The sequence below is a fragment of the Protopterus annectens genome, chromosome 4.part0 (genome assembly GCF_019279795.1).
Source record: "Protopterus annectens isolate FY-2018-M chromosome 4.part0, PAN1.0, whole genome shotgun sequence".
NCBI classification, from domain to species: domain Eukaryota; kingdom Metazoa; phylum Chordata; order Ceratodontiformes; family Protopteridae; genus Protopterus; species Protopterus annectens.
Genome location: NC_056733.1, coordinates 233,911,310 through 233,932,223, shown reverse-complemented (window position 1 = coordinate 233,932,223; position 20,914 = coordinate 233,911,310). Strand labels below are relative to the sequence as shown.

Below are 20,914 nucleotides of genomic sequence, written 5' to 3'. Positions count from 1 at the left end.
CTAGTACATGGTAATTTAGACTCCTGCCTTTATAGATGTGCTTCCTAGTATATGTACTCTAGGATCCTTGAGCAAGGGGATAAAGCTTTGTGCCCTTGTAGATTTTGATGTATATTTAAATAGAACAGATGCCTGTGGTCTAGATGGGAGCTAGTCTGTACTGGACACACATATTGAGGCTCTTACCACTTCAGAGCACTGACCCATGGGGGGGGGGGGTCTGTAATGCATAAAAACACCAAAACATGGATGCAGGTCCCTCATGGCCTTTTGAGAATGAGTAGAGGTGGGAGCCCCTAGCCAAGTCAGTGACTTTTTTACTGTTTGCTGAAATAAAAAAAAAATGGAATGGTGCAAACTGATCCTACTTTTAATCTGTGCATTGTATCAAGACTTGGTGTGGAGAAGGAGTGCAGCTCATGGGCTGGGGGTGTCTGAAAAAGGTATACCAGAAGGACAGATGTCTGCCTTTGCCTTAACCCCTTGGTAAGGATTCATACTACAGCAGTGAATGTGCTGTTACATCAGGTTTATAACAACTATGTTTTGGTGGCCATTGTGATGGGATGAAGCACTTAAAATCCTCTACACTGGCATCCACTTTTTTTTCTAACTAGGAGTGTAAGTGTTTTAAGTTTGGGGTACCTGAAGGAGCCAAAGCTATTGGCATTTATTCTGATTCTGGGGTAGCATGTGAGCCACAAGTAGCCCTGCATATTCTGGGGTAGAAAGATTTTTATTCCATTTTCACCACGAGTCAGCTTTTACAAAAGAGATGGAGCATTGCAGCCTAAGTTGGGGGAGCTAGGGATTTGTCTAGATTGCCTAGTTAACACTGCATGCAGTATTTAAAGCAAGTATTTTTTTTCTCGACAATTTTCATGACATTTTTTTAATGAGTATAGAAATAGGAAAAATTAGTCTGAGTATGCAAAGTTCATGCTATAACAAGTTTGTTGCACCTTGAATTTGTTACTACGGTGCAACTGCGCAAGCAGCTTCTAACTCTGAAAGCAAAGAAATAAGTTTCTCTCATTTGGTAGGAAATACCACAACTTAATAGTTGCTGCAGTGATGGCTTTAGCCTCTGCTCTTTAATGTTTTAGGAATATATTACATGGTGTAGAGTACCTGGCTTCTGAACAGCTAAACTGAAAGTATTATCCCTTTCCTGGTTGTTTGCATTTTGTCTGAGATTGGTACAGCTCTACCTGTCTTTTACAAAACAGAATTCATACCTAGTCACAGATCTCTTACTCTAAATGCTTACCCATACCTGTTATCTAAGCATTCGTTACATTGTTCAGCTCTGCAATTCTAACACCATATTTCCATTAATGATTCATTCAGTATTGAGCTACACATATGCAGAACCAGTTCAGCACATTGTCAATCCATTGCATCCTTGTGGACATATGCCTCAAATTCCATGTCCAACAAATCAAGGTAACTAAGCAGGTAAATAATAATAACACAGAGACTTCAGATGGATTAAATGGCCGCAGCCATGTGTTTATTGCCAATCATTGTCAATGACTTTCTCTAATAAACCAATTATTATGAGATGTGCGCAAGGCAGGAATATCAGGGAGGCCATTTATTTCTTTCATAGCATTCCACTACGCCTACAGGGCAACAGACAGCACTGTCGATATCCGGCCCTTTTTATGTATCATACCCATTTCATAACAACTTTTTCACAGTTCATCACAATTCTTCTGGGCCCTTACAATCTGCCAAGGGGCCATTGCGGGCTGATAAGTCCCCTGGCAACAATCCCTTGGGGCTGTCTGGCCTGTGGAAGGTCCAGCTGAAAAGTCCTGTGACCCCCCCCCCCCACTTGCCTTGGCCTCCCTTACCTTTCCTGCCTTCCGCCTGCACCTTTGTAAAATACCTGTAACCTTTTTCCTGGTTAAATGAACCTCATCTTCTGCAGTAGCCTATCTGGCTACCAGACCTCAATGTTGTAAGGTGTGGGGAAATGGGTGGCCTTTTAAATAATGGCTCTTGAATCCAAAGCTCATCAACTTAACTGCCTGCTTTAAGACTGCTCTCACCTGATAATGTGTGTTCACCTTGCTGATGGCAGAAAAATGGTCCACCTAATAAACCCCTATAACCCTGGTACTCCAATAACACTGTAGTCACATTCCATTCTAATCCCACTCTTACCCTCCTGATCAGTTTTAGATTTCGCCTACATCAATCCAGATGTCATCACCCTGCACGTGTACATCTTTTAAAGGCAGTACTGTCCCTTGCTTAATACAGCTGGACCTATAGGGTATCTCTCTTATCCAGCCTGGTGTTTGTCTTTGAACTGGCACTGTGTCAAAACAAAATTCCTTCCCCTGAATACCTTGTCTGACGGGACAAGCTGTCCAGGTAGGGATCAAGAAGATTTGGTTTGTTCCCAGCCTTTTCAATCCTTCCTCTAGCCAGCCCATCCCACCTTACCCTCCTACCTATCCTGGCCCTACCTGCCCCCCTCCCCACTGAAACCTGAGTCAGGCTGACCTGCCTCATACAAATTGCAGATTGCTGCGATTTGGCTTGCAATCTGTTGTTGTCTGAGATTGGTACAGCTCTACCTGTCTTTACAAAACAGAATTCATACCTAGTCACAGATCTCTTACTCTAAATGCTTACCCATACCTGTTATCTAAGCATTAGATTTACATTGTTCAGCTCTGCAATTCTAACACCATATTTCCATTAATGATTCATTCAGTATTGAGCTACACATATGCAGAACCAGTTCAGCACATTGTCAATCCATTGCAACCTTGTGGACATGCCTCAAATTCCATGTCCAACAAATCAAGGTAACTAAGCAGGTAAATAATAATAACACAGAGACTTCAGATGGATTAAATGGGCAGCCATGTGTTTATTGCCAATCATTGTCAATGACTTTCTCTAATAAACCAATTATTATGAGATGTGCACAAGGCAGGAATATCAGGGAGGCCATTTATTTCTTTCATAGCATTCCACGCCTACAGGGCAACAGACAGCACTGTCGATATCCGGCCCTTTTTATGTATCATACCCATTTCATAACAACTTTTTCACAGTTCATCACAATTCTTCTGGGCCGCCTTACAATCTGCCAAGGGGCCATTGCGGGCTGATAAGTCCCCTGGCAACAATCCCTTGGGGCTGTCTGGCCTGTGGAAGGTCCAGCTGAAAAGTCCTGTGACCTCCCCCCCCCACTTGCCTTGGCCTCCCTTACCTTTCCTGCCTTCCGCCACAGAAGGGAGGGATGTTCCTCCTTCCGCCAGCACATCTCAACCTACTCTAGGTGAATGCCCTTCAGAGCTAAAACTGCCTGTAATTCCTTGTAAAATACCTGTGAACCTTTTTCCGATAAATGAACCCCATCTTTCTCATACCTATCTGGCCACCAGACCCGAATGCCAGGGTGGGAATGTACAACCCTTAATGGCCTTTAAAATCTTATCCATAGAATTATTAATTCTCCGTCTCATTCTTTCCACAGCTTTTATGGACCTAACCCCTTTCCATCTTTTCTCTGTACCACTTCTGACCAACAAATAATGGCGTGTGGCCAGCATTACGTGTATGTAATTAATTTCCCTTACCATAGAACTAATTAAATCTTGTATTGGTTGCTGACCAATATCATTGCCCCTAGGTGTAAGGCGATGGCTGCAGGAGGTTTACCACTTCTAGCAGCTTGTTGCATTACTGTGCTAAGCTGGTGCCACGCATTCCTGACACCCCATACCAAACTGTTTTGCCTGGAGCTTGTTCTCTTTGAAAGGGTAAGCCCGGCCTGTTCTGCACCCAGAGGTGAAGTCTCGAACAAAGGAATGGCCAACTATCCAGATGTATTTCTGTTCTGCATTTGTCTGCTGAAATGCAATGAACAAGAGTTAGAGTTGTTTACACCTTACATAACTTTTATAAGCTTTGGATTTCCATCTACCCATCCTCATAATGTCTGCCTCGACATCCCCATTTCATGTGCATAGGAGGCTGCACCTAACCGAAAAGAATGCAATGTATACCTGCTTGTGTCCAAGCCTATCAACTTAACTGCCTGCTTTAAGACTGCTCTCACCTGATAATGTGTAAGTGGTTCACCTTGCTGATGGCAGAAAAATGGTCCACCTAATAAACCCCTATAACCCTGGTACTCCAATAACACTGTAGTCACATTCCATTCTAATCCCTCGGTAACTTCTCTTACCCATTGACCTTTGCCTTCCTGATCAGTTTTAGATTTAGCCACATAAATCCAGGTGTCATCACCCATGCGTGTACATGTTCTAAAGGCAGTACTGTCCCTTGGCTTTTCTTGTTCGGTTGGACAATTTCCGACCATCTAAATGCCCCACAAAAGCCAGCAGAAAGGCACCCTTAAATAATGATACCTCATAAGTAGAGAAACAAACCTCTGAAACCGCAATCCATAACTTGCTTAATACAGCTGGACCTATAGGGTATCTCTTATCCAGCCTCTTGGGTGTTTGTCTCCCCCAACCTTTAAACATCGCGACGTACTTGGAAAGTGTTAGCTAGATCTTCCAAACCCAAGGCCTGATGGAACCAATTCAAGGCTGACAATGTGCTTCTGGCTCTGCCCAGGCTCCAACCTTTTATTTCATCACCATGATATAAGACCTGCTTTGGTGAGGTGGAAAAGGCCAAATGGATTCCCAGCCTCTGGTTATTCTAGTTTGCAAGAACTGTTGTATACATTTATTGTACCTTACCCTTGTTCTTCTACTGAGAGAATTACACATTAGCAACCATTGTCGTCTGTCCATAAGGCCCATAATTGAACTGGCACTGGTGTCGGAGAAGGAGTCGCCCTTGGGGCCAGCGACGGGAAGCGGGGCCACTGCAATCGAGAAAGGGCATCTGCCAATGAGTTATCGATGCCAGGAATGTGTTGTGCCTTAACTGTCACATTAAATGTCAAACACTTAAATGTAAAATATCTCATCATCCTACCTAATACCCCTTTTCCCCCCAGCTGATTATTGACTATATGCACCACACTATTGTTGTCAGAGCATGCCAGACTACTCTGTTTTCATTTGTGCACCCCAAATAACCAATGCCACCACTACTGGGACAAATTCCATATCTGCGATTGAAATATCTACCCTGTTTTTCAATTGAGACAGCCAAGCCATGCTGAACCAGTGATCTTGGAAATAACCCCCAAAGCCAATTCCCCCCCGCTGCATCTCTAAACAACTGGCGGGAGGTAGCTGGTCTCTCTCCTGCCAAATTGCTATCCCATTGTAGTCTGATAAGAAACTCCACCACACACCTAGATCCTCCTTCATACCTTGTGTGATCCTAATCCGATGGTGTGGCTTTGTGCACCCTGACCCCTTAGCAGCTAAGCACCTCATAAATGAGCGTCCTACAGGAATCACTTTGCATGCAAAATTCATTAACCCTACTAATTCTTGTAACTGTTTAAGGGTTATCTTATTCTGTGTTAGCACTTGACTTAAGAGTAGTCGTAATTTCTGCACCTTGTCAATAGGAAGTCTGCACTGTCCATTGAAGCTATCAATCTCTATACCCAGGAAAGTCAATCTGTTCGTCGGGCCCTCTGTTTTATCCCTTGCTAGCGGCACCCCTAACTCCCTGCATACCTGTTGAAATGTATCCAACGCTTGTTGACATTCCCCTGTGTCCTCCTTCCCAATGAATAGAAAGTCATCTAAATAATGAACAACTCTGTCTTCCCCTACCCGCTGAGCCACCATCCAGTGTAAGAAGGAACTGAATTTCTCAAAAGTAGCACATGCTATTGAACAACCCATAGGCATGCATTTATCCATGAAATACTGGCCTTCAAATGCCAAACCTAACCACCCTTGGTCTTTAGATGCAATGGGTAGAAGTCTGAAAGCAGACTCTGTCAGCTTTTGCCATAAGGGCCCCTCTTCCCTTCTCCATGACTTTCTTAACAGCTTCATCAAAAGACGCATAATGCACTGAAGTCCCTACCCCATTTATGTAATCATTTACCGAATTTCCTTGTGGATAGATGATTTGGTTTGTTCCCAGCCTTTTCAATCCTTCCTCTAGCCAGCCCATCCCACCTTACCCTCCTACCTATCCTGGCCCTACCTGCCCCCCCTCCCCCCACTGAAACCTGAGTCCGAGCTGACCTGCCTCAGACAAATTGCAGATTGCTGCGATTTGGCTTGCAATCTGTTGTTAGGTATGTAGAGGGTTACTTTCTGTAATTGTTCTAATTGGTTAGCAAGGTCATAAATAGTTACGGGAATGTCAGTTGAATTTCTGAGTGTGGTGAGACTTTTCAGAAGTGCAAAAATTTGAATTAGAGAGATACCAAAGTCTGAGACTTCATAGGTTCATAGGTTCATACTAGGCTATCTGCCCTAGGGCATTTATAAGCCTAGCCAGAGTATGTTTGGCTTTCGCCACCCATTTTAAATGAATTTTGCTATGCCCTTTTTCGAGGTTAGTATACTGTGCCTCTGTCTAACAGTGACACAGAAGTGATACCCGGGGTAAACCTACGATCTCCCATCCACTCATCAAGATTCCTCTTGAAAAGAGTCAATGAGGGACTCTGCCTAACCTGGACTGGGATTTTATTCCAGAGTGAAAGGAGCCTCTGGGTTATGAATCTGTCCCTCCAGCATGTCCTATTTATTTCAGTGCTGAGGTTCAAGTCTCTCGAGCGTGTAGCTCGATGGGATTTGGATTTTTTGAGGTGCAGCATGTCCCTTAATTCGGGTTGGACATGGCCTTATCGTCAGGCACAGGTCACCTCTGAGCAGGCGGTATGCCACTGAGTAGAGCTGGAGTTTCTTTAACCGGGCAGCATATGGCATCTGTTTGAGCCCTTTGATCCTTTTAGTGAGGTACTTTTGGGGTCTTTCCAGTTGCTGCAGGTGTTTGGTAAGGTACATCCCAAAAGGGGCATTGTACTCAATTATGGGCCTGATTAGGGATGAGTAAAGAGGCACGATGACCTCCCCTAATCTAGATGTGAATCCCTTCATGATTAGGTGGGCTATATAAAATGTTTTTCTAACCACTTTGGCCACATGGTTGTCAAATGAGAGATTGCTATCAACTTGGGTCCCCAGGTCCCTAATTACTTCTTCTGTACTTAATGGATTACCACCTATGTGGTAATTTGTGGGCACTGTTTTGCCAAGGGGATGACTATACACTTTTTGGCGTTTAGCTTGAGGCCATGGCTCTGGCACCAGTTGTCTGTTTCTACGAGGCCCTTTTGGAGGATGCTTGTGTCAGCTGGAGAGTCGATTATGGCGCCCAATTTGCAGTCATCTGCGAACTTGGTCAGCCACAGTCCTTCCGTGCTGGCCTGTACCTCTGAGAAATATATACCAAACAAGAGAGGTCCCAGGACTGAGCCTTGTGGGACGCCACTTGTAACTGGTTTGGAGTCTGACATGGCTCCAGCAATTCTAACCATGTGGGTTCTGTCCTTGAGCCAGTTTGCAACCCATCTAGTGACATAGGGGTTTATATTTAAGCTGGTGAGCTTATCTATAATGCCCGAGTGGGGTATTGTATCGAAGGCTTTTGCGAGGTCCAGATAGGCTGTGTGGACCACCTTCCCTTCGTCAGTGGCCTTGGTGACTGTTTCAAAGAAGTCAACCAGGTTTAAGAGGCAGGATCTGCCCTTAACAAAGCCAAACTGGGTAGGATCCAGTGTCTGTAGGTCCCCAATATCTTTATTTATGAGGTCCATGATGATCCTTTCCATAGCTTTGCAGACCAAGCTAGTCAGGCTTATGGGTCGATAGTTTCCAGGGTCCGTTGAGGCACCACCTTTGTGGAGAGGGACCACTGTTGCTGTACGCCACTCTTTGGGTACATATCCTGTAGTAAGGCTGAGATTGAACAGTAGTTTTATGTTTGGGTTTAGCTCTTCTTGGAGTTCATGTAGGACGCAGCCTGGGACACCGTCTGGTCCCATTGATGCTGTGTTTTTTGCTTTGGAGAGGGCGGCTCCCACCTGAGCATCTGAGATGTCAGGGGGGCAGCACTCTGCTGGAATAGATATTTGCCCTTTTGGTGGGGGGGGGGGGGGGTTTGCGCTGAACCTGTCAGTGTCTCATATTACCCATGCACAATGTACAGTGGTCTGGGAGCCAGGTAAGTATTAGGATTGTGGGGAGTCTCAATCCCCCCCCCCCAGGTGCTGTGCAAGAAGTGCTTCAAAGAAGTAACAATGAGATTGTGTGCTATTTGTATTTTCATTTTGAGTTCCTGTCAAGGTTCAGCAGTATCTCGTGCAGCACTTCTAATAAGGAGCTATGGTTAGCCATCTTACGATGCATATGGTGCTTGTAACGAAGCAAACTGCTGTCTGAAAAAACTAGTGTGAAAAACTGATATGCCTTCCTTTGAGGGAAGAGAAAAGGGGGTTTAAATGTCCAACTTTTATAGTATAAGCAGTCATTAGTCTTGGAGCCTTCATTAGAACTATATTCTTACACCCTTACTTTTTTACCCTTGTATCCTTTCCTAGTCAGGTCAGTGTTTTTGTCCATCTCCTGTAGTATAAGGATTGTTCTAACCTTTCTTGATAAAGAATGTGCTTCAAACCACACATTTGCATTGTTTTGTTGCTATTAGTATTTGTATACTGATTGATTCTTTCACAATGCCTACAGAATCTACTCAAAGATCCTCTTGGTTCAAATATGTGGCCATGAAATCCTCCTAAGATCCCCATGACAAGTATGTTGTGTGCCTTGGGGATGGGACATTTTGGACAGCAATTGCTGGGTTTTGTTTTACATGAACTTGAGCTTCCATACTTTGCTTTACAGAAGAAGCAAACATTTGTGTTGAAAGGGCTCTTCTACACTTTGAAACCGAATGTAAAGAAAAGGAAGGGGCCCTCGACAAGAACTTGTACAAAGCACCATGCCCTAAGAGAAAGGAAAGAGGGCCGAATCACCAGACATATCCATACTGGAGAAAATGTCTTCAGAATAAAACACCTAGAATTTCTTTCCTTCCTTACCATGATTGTGATGACCCTGGTGGTCTTCTGCTAGGCAGGAGTCAGTCCAATACAACAGACTTGGTACTAAGGAAATATGGAAGTTTCTTCTCTGAGCAAAAGCTTTCAAAGTTCCTTACCTCTAGACCTACACAGGCTTTATTCCTACAGGTCCCTTCAGAGTCCTACATACATGGATTGGGAATACATATTGGCCTTTGATTGCCCAGCTTCATTAAGGTGTCATCTATGTCCCCATTATTTCCAGGCAGGTAGAGAAGAGGCCCATACCACCTTTTTTTGCTGTTTCTCCTCTATACCCAGTCTCTGCTTTGGTAGTGTTTGGTATTGACACAAGTCTGTACCAGTTCCATCAATGTCTGTGGTGGATGCTGTTCGGCACCAGTAACCTTGTGTCTGTTTTCTTCAGCAGTGATGTTAGCAGGGACCCCTAGGGCTGAGGGGCTTAATCAAGTGCTTGGTACTGACTCTGGCCCTGATGTTAGAGGCTGCTGTTGGCATCATGCTTGGTGTTGACCCCTTTGTGCCAAATCTTAGTTGACTTCAACTCCAGAGTCATCAGTGCTGCACATCTGGGTCAGTGCCCTTCTTTCAATGCTTTTCCAGTTGGTGCATGAGCTTCATGCCAGTGTACTTCAGGGGACTTGACTTGCGAGATATGATTTTAGGTATGCTGTAAGGGCAGGTACAGACTGTACTACATTTTCCATTAATGTTTCTGCAGCATAGAGAACTTCCATAGCCCTGAACTGCTGAGGTCTGGGATGCCTTCTTCCCATGAGTTCAAATGACAACTGTCCTTGTAGACCCCCTGGAAGAAGTTGTGTAAGAGGAAACTCCTTTATTCCCCTACAGAATCTCGCTCCCCAGATACATAACTTTAAAAAGGGGAGGAGTCCTGTAAATATCTTCATAAACACTGTACATTTGAGATCCTGGAGGTGATGCACCTGCTGATTTGTAACAAGAACTGAAATTGTATTCCCATGCAGAGTTCTCTTTCCTCAGTTAGTTCTGTTGATCTCACATGGACCAGATTTCAGATACTGTGATGTTTACTACAGAGCCAGTTTCTATGGAGGAAGTACATTTGACTCAGTCACCTGAGTACTGAATGTAGAGGGGATTTTTAATGGCCATGACTGCAGGATGAAATGCCTGTTCACTGGCATTAAGGAATATCCATCAGTGTTTTATAGATGGTAAAATAGAGAATCCAGAGGGATGAAGTCTGGTATCCCATCTGTGACTAAGAGGGTGACAGGACTAGCAAACTGTATGTGATTAGTCCAGATAAAATCACTTTAACGAACGGATCTAGGAGACACTGTAATAAAGACACCTTGTTGAAGTTTCCAGTAGTTTATTCAGTTAAGCAGGTAGATGGATGAGCGTTTCATCTACCTGCTTAACTGAATAAACTACTGGAAACTTCAACAAGGTGTCTTTATTCCTCACACAGGAAAGGTTATCAGAGAGTCTTTTAGATTTGCTAGGTAAAGTGATTTTATGTGGACTAATCCTTTATACACTGGTTCACCGTTAAATATGTTGTGACATTGCCTCCTTTAGGTGGTATCACATTTAGATAACATACTCATTTTATGAGCATTTTATATATTTTAGTGTATTGTTAAAGAGCTGATAAAATGTTAATGTTCGGTGAAGTGTTCACATGTGAATGATAGTGGAGTTGTTGTGCACACAGACTAGGCTAATACCTGGCTAATGAAGTGTTAAATGCAATGAGAACCTAAACTTGTTCATTAGTGATGATAGATTTGCAAGTATAGTTGTACTGCGGGGCTAAGAGATCCTCTGTCCTGCAGAAAGATTGTTGGAAAAATTTAATTGAGCCTGTGCCTGTAAAGCAAGTCTTCCTTTGCTTCAACACTTGGTGGGCAGGAGTTCAAATAGTTTGTCAAGGTAACTAGCTAGGGATTCTGTAGTTGTATATACATTTCAGCACGTTTCTTCAACATGCTAATCATTCCTTCTGTGCTCAATGGAGAGAGGACCCTGGAAAAGGAAAGCTGGCCAGAAATGTGATGAATCAAGCTTAGTTACATTTATAGTCAGAAAAACGTCAGGGAAACCATTAGATGTTAATAGCTGCTGCAGTCGCCTAAGCTGCATGGGTTGTATTTTGCTTGGGATGCAACAGCCAGCCAGCTTCCAGTGCTTCATGGCAATTTCCATTCACCCAAACCATTAGCTTGAGCTGAGCTGGCTAACCGTCAGGTTTGGGTGCCAAGCCCTTCAGAACTTTGCTGTTGCCAAGAAGAATGCTGCTCTGGAGGCTTTCAGGGATCAACTGTCTGCTAATGCTGTGCTTTTGTTGGGCAGAAATAGTTCCCTTCAGGGAAGGTCTTCCAGTTTTTTTTTCCTTTACATAACTTTTTTCTGGAATAAAGTACTTTCAAGTTAGGAAAACGTTTGGCTGTCTTCTGACTAAGTACTTTAAACCAGAGTGGTTTTTTTTTTAATCAGTAGTTAAGTTACTTAACTATTTTTTCTGTGGAGAAACATATTTTTCTGTTTGGGGTTGGAGAAGTCAGTACTTTTTTCCTGGAAAAAAGGTACTTTTTTTGCTATTATGTTTTACTGACATTTGCTGCATAGCTTCCGCAGGAATTGAATGGCATTTTTGGCTTTATCATAGAACAATGTATCACTTCGGTCGGCCCTTCAGCCACAAAAAAATAGAAGCTTTGCCCCGATAGCAGGTTGGTATTTTGCCTCCGCTTTGGTGCCTTGGACCACTCATATTTTCCATATCCCTCTGGGGTAGCCCCTAAAGCCATCATGGACCAAGAGGTAGTTTTGAAAGGGAGTAGAGATGGGCATGGGCTTGTTGGAGCATGGTTGCTGTAGTTTGGGGTGGGAGAATCACAGTTGTGTAAGAGTTATGTATGATCCCCACACTCATTAGGGGAAGGGTCTTCTGAAAGAGTTCAGCAACGTTAGACTAGCAAGTAAGGGGTGGACCCCCCCCATTAAATAATGCTGGAGTAACAAAGGGCTTTAAAGCAACTTTTATACATAAACCTGCATTTGATTTGTTTTTGAGTTTGCTATTTAGTAGTCTATTTTACTCGTTTTGTAGTTATGCAAAAGTTTTGTAAATTCCACAGTAGTGATTACTCTTATCAAGTATTTTATGTCCTGACCTTGGACAGCCTTTTGAATAGTTTTAAATTTGCAAAGGCCTAATTCATGTACAGCATGTCTACACAAGTATAAAATCCCATAACTTTGCTATTTTCTATGCATCTTCTATAAGTGTGTTGAGTACAAAATTATTTCTTCATGAAGTGTTTTGCAGTACACTTAACCCTGTTTTGACTTTTTCAGGTTCTGTTCAACTTGAGGTACACCTGATGCCAGCATCCAGTAGCTTTGAAGTTTCAGAAAATGGAAACCTGGCAGTCAGTGGTAAGGTTTTTTTCTTTCCCCTCAAACAATCTCTTGTGGTTTAACTATAAATATTTTAATTTAATGTTAAAATGCTCAGTGTAAGAGCAGTAAATAACTTCAGAGATGTTTCAGACTGTCTCTTGGCTATCCCTTTGGGGGTGTCCTAAGCGAATAGCAGGTGGGAGCATTTTATTCTTGGAGGGATGGAGTATAGCATAAAGGGGAAGTGTTATACTCTGTGAGGATGTTGGAGTACAGAAGGTAACATGCTGTATGTAGTAGGAAGTATTGTCGCACAAAAGTGTTGTACCCAGGGGGGGTGAGTCATGGTAAGTGTTGGATGTGGATGCATGGGAGTGTAACACAAAGGTAGCCCTCTACAATGGGGGAAGAGTGTGGGTATATCCTAATGAGGAAGTGTTGACCTTGAGGTATACCATGAGAAAGTGTTAGAGAGGATGGGTATAACTTGAAGTGTTGTAGCTGGTGTAATAGTATAGTCTGAGAAAGTTTAATACCATAGGGCCGAGGCTATAACATGAAAAAGTATATATTTCTGGAAATATATGTGGAGGGATGAGTTTACATGAGAGAATCAGAACATAGCATGAGAGCTTGAGTGGTATACTTTCTCATTTTTCCAGGTAACGTGAGAAGGAAACGTTATACCTCCGAGTGGGGATGAGTATGTGCATAGTCATTGTTGTAGTTGGGACATTAGACTGTAGCAGGAGGAAGTGTGTTTTACCTGGTGAGGGGGGATTAGAATATAACTTCGGGAGGAAGTGTTTCCTGGAGGGTGTTAAATTAGAACCCAATGAGGAATGAGCGAGTAACCTGAAGTGTTTATATATGGAGGATATGAGAACATAACGTGGGTGAAGTGTTGTACCTGGAGGAATGAAAAGTATAAGGTGATTATTCCTGCAGTTAGGAGGAACCTTTATAACTAGGGCTGTGAAAGTATATGAGGAAGAGTTTTTGTACGCTGGCTGTGTGCGAGTATACTGGAAGTGTGTGAGAGTAGAACATGAAGTTTTTATACCAGGGAGAGGTGTTTGAATAAAGAATGAGGAAAAACTACTGTACCTGGGGTGGAGAGGAGTCTGCCTTGAAGGTATTGTACAGGGGTGGTGTGGATGATGGTGGTGATTATATAAATAGGAAGGATTATTTTACCTCGGGAGTACTGTACAGGTGTAATGTGCTAAAAGGAGTATCTCACACTGGTGGGTTTGTGTGAGTATAACATAAGATGAGGTTTAACATTAGGACGGATAGTAGTTGTACCTTTTGGAAGGTTCAGGATTATAATGCAGATGGGGAGAATTATACCCAGAGGTTATTTATTGTGAAGAGAGGGGAGCATTGTACATGGGGCAAGTATAACATGAGGATGGAGGACATTTATTATCTAGAGGTTGTAATGAGGATGGAGGGTTGTTTTGCCTTTTTCATTAATTTCTGTGTAAATCAGCTGGTCTGCCTTGGACCTTTAAGCCATGATGTGGGCCACTGTGGCAGGGCTAAACAGTTGACTGGCTATGAAAAATGTAAAATTTTGGAGATGTAACCACAGTACTTGGAGAAAACACATTCATACTTGGAACAGAATGGCTTCCATAAGCAGTGAACCGACATTAGGATTGAACGAGACCCTAGAGCTGTGAGATGGTTTTGTACCACAGAGCTACCATACTACCTACAGTGATGTAACATGAAGGAGGGATCTTGTACATGAAGGGAGAGGGTGAGATTACCAGTGGAGCCTGAGAGTATAACCGGAGGAGGGCAGGTTAGAGTATAATATAAAAGGTTAGGGTTATACCTGTGTAATCTGAGTATAATGTGAAGAGTAAGTTGTACCATGTAAGGGAGATCTGGTATAACCCTATATCCTCGTGCTCTATTTTAGTGTCTACACTGAAGTAACTGATATGCCTGGGGGAGGGGGGGTACAAGTGCAGCATAAAGAGGTATTGTACCTGGAGAGAGTGATCAACACTAAGAAGGTTGCTATACCCAGGGTAGTTAATGCACAACTGTAATGGGAAGTGGGGGAATTTTTATATAGAGCGATGTATATAAAATCTGTGTGTGTACACGTGTATGTAGGGAGGCTGACAAGTATAGCATGAAGAGGGATGGTGGTTACACTGGGGAGGTTAGTGTGAGAGTATAAATATGAGTTTGGCAAATTACCTGGATGGAGTGAGTATAACAAGAGGAAGGAAAATTATTCTATATGTACTGTAAGTAAAATTCAAGGGAGGGTTATACTGGGGAAGTTACTTTGAAATTATAACATGAGAGAACTGCTGCACCTGTGTGGAGCAGAACACATGGAGGTTGGGTGGGCAGTTCTAGGTGGGTGTTCTGGAAGTACAGTGCAAGAAGGGAAAGATTCATTGTACTTTGCAGGGAGGAAATGATGAAGGAACATGGTTGTAATTAGGGTATGAATATAGCATGAGGGTGGGAAGGTTTATTGTACCAGGTAAGGGTACAGATGTAACATGAGGAAAGAAAGGCATTCTTGGCAGTATACAAATATGACATGAAGGCAGGGTTATTGTACTTAATGGCATTTAACGAGTTGGAAGAGGGGTCGTTATACCTGACAATGAGTATAATTATAAGGAAGGAGAGTTACTGTACTGGGTGGGAGATTGCATTAGTAACACGAGGAAGGGCATTATACTGGGCAAAGGGGGGTATATAAGCATAGCTTCAGAAGAGATGGTGTGTGTGTGTGTGTGTGTGTGTGTGTGTGTGTGTGTGTGTGTGTGTGTGTGTGTGTGTGTGTGTGTGTGTGTGCGCGCGTATATACATATAAATAAAAAATGACTGTGGAGGGCATTATACTTGGGGTGTGCAAGTATGTCATGTGGAGGAGAGAGTGATGCAAGTAAAATATGAGGATTTACGTAAGAAATTAGGAATTTATATAGCAGGATTGGAGAATAAAATAAGGGGAAGACTGTTTTTACAAAGACTGATATGATTGCTACTACTGTAGTGTTACACAGTTATCAGATGCACCACGAAGCTTACATAACGAGCAGGAAGGATTGATCTGAAGTAGTTAACTTCATTTGTCAGCAACCTGTGGGTATCTGATCTGAGCTGGCAGCTTTCTAAGCTAGAGATCCGAGCTCCTCCCCCTTACCCATAATACCCTGCTATCTCCTTGCAATCCTCAGATCTCATTTGCCGCAGCTTTGTCAAGCACGAGTTTTCGAGCTCCTATAGTTTCAGGTGATTTGTGTTTTTTGCCTAAAATCTCTTAGTTTTTAGTGTGTGTGTGTGTGTGTGTGTGTGTGTGTGTGTGTGTGTGTGGTGACCTTGCACGTTTTAGCCGTTCTTCAGTCACCTGCTCTTCAGTCACCTGCCCGTAACTGGAGTTAGTCCTGAGAGCTTTAGGGTCCATGGCAGCAGCAATCAATCTCGCGCCCTTAACTCGCTTGCACATGAGGGTTCTCCAGTGGACTTTGCAGGTTCAGTGGTCCATCCTTCACCACCCGTTGGACTTACTGATTCCTATCAGCAGAGTTTGCAGAAATTTCCTCATGTGGTGGCCCCAATCTCAAGAGCTTCGGGAAGGACGGCCATTTGTTATGCCGCAACCCCAAGCCACGGTGACCACTGACGCTTCCCGCCTTGGGGGGGGGGGGACATTACGCGGGCAGAACTGTCCAAGGTATGTGGGCTCAGACTGAGACCGTTCTGCATATAAATGTTCTGGAGATGAGGGCGGTGCTTCTAGCGTTGCAAGCCCTTCATGCCTTTCTCCCTCTAGGGATTATTGCAATTCAGTCACACATGTCATTGGTCTGGTACATCAACAAACAGGGGGGAACCAGGTCTTACTCTTTTTGCCGAGAGGCCATGAGAGTTTGGGATTGGGCGATGTCCACCAACTGTTTTCTATTAGCAACGCACATTCCGGGTCGGTCCAACATCCTAGCGGACAAACTGAGTCTAACTATCCTCTCGCCCTACGAGTGGTCTCTGAATCCTTTAGTAGTGAACAGATCTTCCGCAAGTGGGGTCAGCCTTGCTGTGATCTCTTCGCGTCGCCTTCCAACGTGAAGTGCAGCGATTTTTTTCGCTCTAATCCCCCTCTGGGGGAAAGCCCCAGAGATGCTCTAGTCCATGCTTGGCCACCTGGTGGTCTTTATGCTTATCCTCCTCCCTCTTCCGTCAATGCCAAAATTCTTACAAAAAGCTCGTCGGTTGGGAGCAAGATTATCCTCATAGCCCCATTCTTACCTCGTCAAGCCTGGTTCCTGTGCCTACGGTCTCATCTTATAGCTCCTCTCTGGATCTTGGATCCCATCCCGAATCTGATATCTCATCCTTTGGGATTGAAACCCCCGAATCTGGTCGATCTCAGGCTCTCAGCTTGGTTGATCCAGTTCCATTAGTTGCTAGGACTCCCGGTATCTCGTCTGCAGTTAGATCTATTCTGGTAGTGGCGCCTAAGCCTTACAATAGTAAATGGAAGCGGTTTTCCATTTGGGCATCTCATAGGAATTTGGACCCTTTCACTGCTCCCATCCCAGCAGTGCTCTATTTTCTATCTCCTATTTTTCAGCAAGGGGCCAGTTCTTCTACTGTAAAGGTTCAAATGGCGGCCATCTCCCATTTTCACATTGGAGACCATCTCAATCCCCTCGCTTCCACCAAGATTTGTAAGACCTTTCTGAAAGGTACGTTTCTCTTGAGACCTCCTATTCGGAACTCCGCCCCTCCATGGGATCTAACTTTGGTCCTTCAGGCTCTGACTGGACCACCTTTTGAACCTGCAGCTTCTGTTGATTTGAAATTCTTGTTCTGGAAGACTGCCTTTTTGGTAGCTATTACCTCAGCTAGAAGGGTGTCAGAGCTTCAGGCCCTCTGTGTTAAGCCCCCTTACCTCGTATTCCATAAGGACAGGGTCTCTCTCAGGACTTAACCCATCTTTCCTACCCAAAGTGGTCCCCGAGGCGATCAGTCTATTAATCTCCCAGTTTTTTTCCCTAACTATCAAAACAAAGGGGAGTACAAACTTCATTTGTTAGATGTTCATAGACAGTTACGCTTTTATTTACACAGAACAGCTACCTTCCGCAAGTCTGATCAGCTCTTTTTTGCCTTTGCAAAACCCTTCTTGGGTAAGCCAGTTTCGAAGGTGACTCTGGCCAGATGGATTTCTAATTGCATTCTGCTCGCATACTATCTGGCCTACCAGAGCCTATAGGGGTTCATGCTCATTCTACTCGCTCTATGGCTACATCTGCTGCATTTTGGTCTAGAGTTCCCTTGGATGACATTTGCTCTACGGCTACTTGGGCATCCTCTCATGCCTTGATCTCTCACTATAAATTGGATTTAATGTCCAGATGAAGGGTGGCCTTTGGCTCTGCAGTGCTCCAGAATATCCTTCCTTGAGGACCTCCCAAGTTTTTTGGTAGCTGGGGACTCTGTCCCACAGGTTGATGACCAAATGAAGTTAACTACTTCAGATAAAGAAGTTATGTACTCACCATAACATTCCATCTGAGTAGGTAACTTCATTTGTCAGCAGCTGACCCTCCCTCCTTCCCCCTAACCTGGTTCTTTGATTACCTGGACCCAAGGATGGTTCATCAGGTCCTTTATTAATCCTTAGGTTAGGATTCTTCAGGTTGTTGTTTTGTGGTTGTGAGGTTATATAGGTGGGCAAATGCGATCTTTGGGTTTGAAGGAGGTAGCAGGGTATTATGGGTAAGGGGGAGGAGCTTGGAGATGGGATCTCTAGCTTGGAAAGCTGCCGGCTCGGATCCAGGTCTGATCCGATACGTACAGGTTGCTGACAAATGAAGTTACCTACTCAGATGGAACGCTATGGTGAGTACATAACTACTTTTTTCCTAGATGTGATTCTAACATATGGAGCATAGACAATAGGCTCTGGAACTGTAAGGTGAGCGGGGGGAGCCCTCCCACGCTATTTTTTAAGGATGCAAAACTACTCTCTAAAGAGAGATGCTGAATACCTTATTTGCAGCTCTCCCACATTACCATTCCTGACGTCTGACCGTTGTAAATGTACGTTGCTTGCCCTTTCACTGCGCTGTTTGTTCTGCACTGCTGTGACCCCATAGGAGGGAAAAAGAAAACAATCTGTGTTGTAAAATGCTCATCAGACCACCATCGCATCGTAAGATTCTTAAGCAAGTCATCATCCTGTTCATAAGAAGGTCATATGCATCAAAAGTATAAATGCAGTTTGTGTTTGAAAACTTTCTTGCCTAGTGGGCACATTAAATGCCTTTTACAGGTGACACTTGTGAGTTAGGAAGAAAATAAAATGCAGCACACAGTAATGATGTGCTAGCCCACTGTAGGTAAGTGTAGAAAAGTTTTGCACATTGTCATACCATGAACTTGACACTTGTTTTGAAAGAGTAATACACAAATGTAACATGAAGAAACTGCTCTAGTAAGCTTGTTGGAGGTAAAACTGAATAGCCCTGAAGCCCAAGACTTTGTAAGACTTTAGTAAAATAACATGATAAATAGTTGCAAAGTGCTGAAAAGAACATCACCTCAAAAATATAGTAGTACAAGCAGACATTGCAGCCATCCGTGAATCTACACAAAGCACTTGGAACTCAGTCTAACCTTAGTGATGTTTTTCACTGCTTATGAATATCTATGGCACAGGTTCTCAGAATGGAAGACTATGTAATAGTGACAAAGCAGGACTGGCAAACACCAGACTAAAACAAGAAGAGTGTGGACTCTATATTAAAAAAATAAAATAAAACAATAAGGGGGGGGGGCAAATATGTAATAAAAATCAAGTTTGCTATTACATTACCCATGTTCAAGACCATATCTATACAAGACCTGAGCACTGACCGGTATTGCAATATTTAGTATACAGGTAGCATACAAAATTGTGATGTTCCAATGTTTTATAAGGATCATAACTGGTAAGACGATTGGCTTGGAAAGAAGGAAAAGACAGCTTTTTGTATGCCTTGATATGTTCATGAACAGGAAAGGACACTGTTCTGGCTTTTAAACCTATTTAGCAATATTCAGATTTTGCATCTATGTTTATTAAAACCTCAAACCAAAATAAATAGTCAAGGTTATGTATTTCAGCAAGAGGTAAACCTAAAATGATTTGATTTCTGGGGTATATCTTGTATTGGAGAAAGAGTAGCTCATGGGTAGACCACACTGCCAGACAAAAGCAGAGTGAGGCAATATTAATGATTTCATGTCAGGAATGCACAAGTGTATGAATAGAAGTGTACCTCACGAGTAATTGGCCCAATGGAAACATTTTCCCCGCTTGGGAGGTTTAAAATGGTATGCAACAATCTATTCTCCTTTATTTATTTTATTTTACATTTGTTGACCGGGATAGTCCGACTGGATACATGTCCATTTTCAGCAGAGGCCCGGGGAGAAAAGCTCCACAGTAAAACAGAGGTTAATGCATTGCAATAATACAAAGAAAGAAAAAACAAAAACAAAATGCATCTCCTATAATAGTAAATGCTACAAAGGAGATGCAGTACAGTGTAATTAGTCTATCATATACAATATCAGGGATACAAAAATATTTACACAGATTCCAGCATACCAATTCTCCTTCTAGGCTAATCACTTTGGTTAAGAGGAGAGCGAAACAAGACAGAAGGAGGGAATGCATCTAGGAAAAAGATCTGTCCTTGTCTGAGAAAGGAGTAGTCAGGACTTGAACATTGGCAGAGCCAATGTGACTTTAGATGGTGATTTAACCTTTTTTTGAAAAGGCCTAGGGAGGAAATGCAGGAAAGGCTGGGGGGGAGGGAGTTCCATATTTTACCAATGGCATTGGTAAAAAGTGAGTCCCCCCCTACATTGTTGGCTTTGACTGTTTGAACTAGTAGCTTATTGGAGGAGCGCAGACTACTGAGATTATTGTAGGGTCTAATTAAATTTTTCAGCCCTGGAGTTTTGTCAGGTTGGTTCAGGATTTTAAATGCTTCAATGAGTTGGGTCTTCTGTAGAAGGTTAGCAAATTCAATCCAACCTAGGTTTCTTAGGTGAATACAGTGGTGTGTTTTGTAAGGCATTCATGTTGCAAATCTAGCAATCTGATTATAGCAGCGCGATGGTTTTAGTTCAGCTGCGTTAAGATTAGTGAGCATAGGGGAGGCATACAGGAGGGTGGAGAGAAGATGAGAGCGGGCCATGGTCACTTTTGCTGTTGGAGTTAGAAAAGATTTGATCCGGTATAGTGACCCGAGTTTTTTATTAACTGTTTTAATGGTCTGATTGATATGGATATCAAATCTAAGTTTGTTATCTATGGAAACTCCTAATAGTTTGGTATAGGAGTCTGGGGAGATGATTGTCCCATTTTTGGATTGGATAGAAAAGGATAGGGCTGTGGTCTTTTGAGTGGGGTGAAAAAGTAGTAATTTGGTTTTGTTTGGATTC

General features: G+C 43.1%; 1 protein-coding gene across 1 annotated transcript in view; it reads left to right on the top strand.

Moving 5' to 3' along the window:
* Positions 1 to 20,914, top strand: part of FASN (fatty acid synthase) — a 1,281,817-nt gene that overhangs the window by 546,210 nt on the left and 714,693 nt on the right. Inside the window, exon 18 of the mRNA XM_044068230.1 lies at positions 12,386 to 12,466. Coding sequence (XP_043924165.1) covers positions 12,386 to 12,466 — 81 coding nt within the window. The remainder of the gene's footprint in view (positions 1 to 12,385; positions 12,467 to 20,914) is intronic.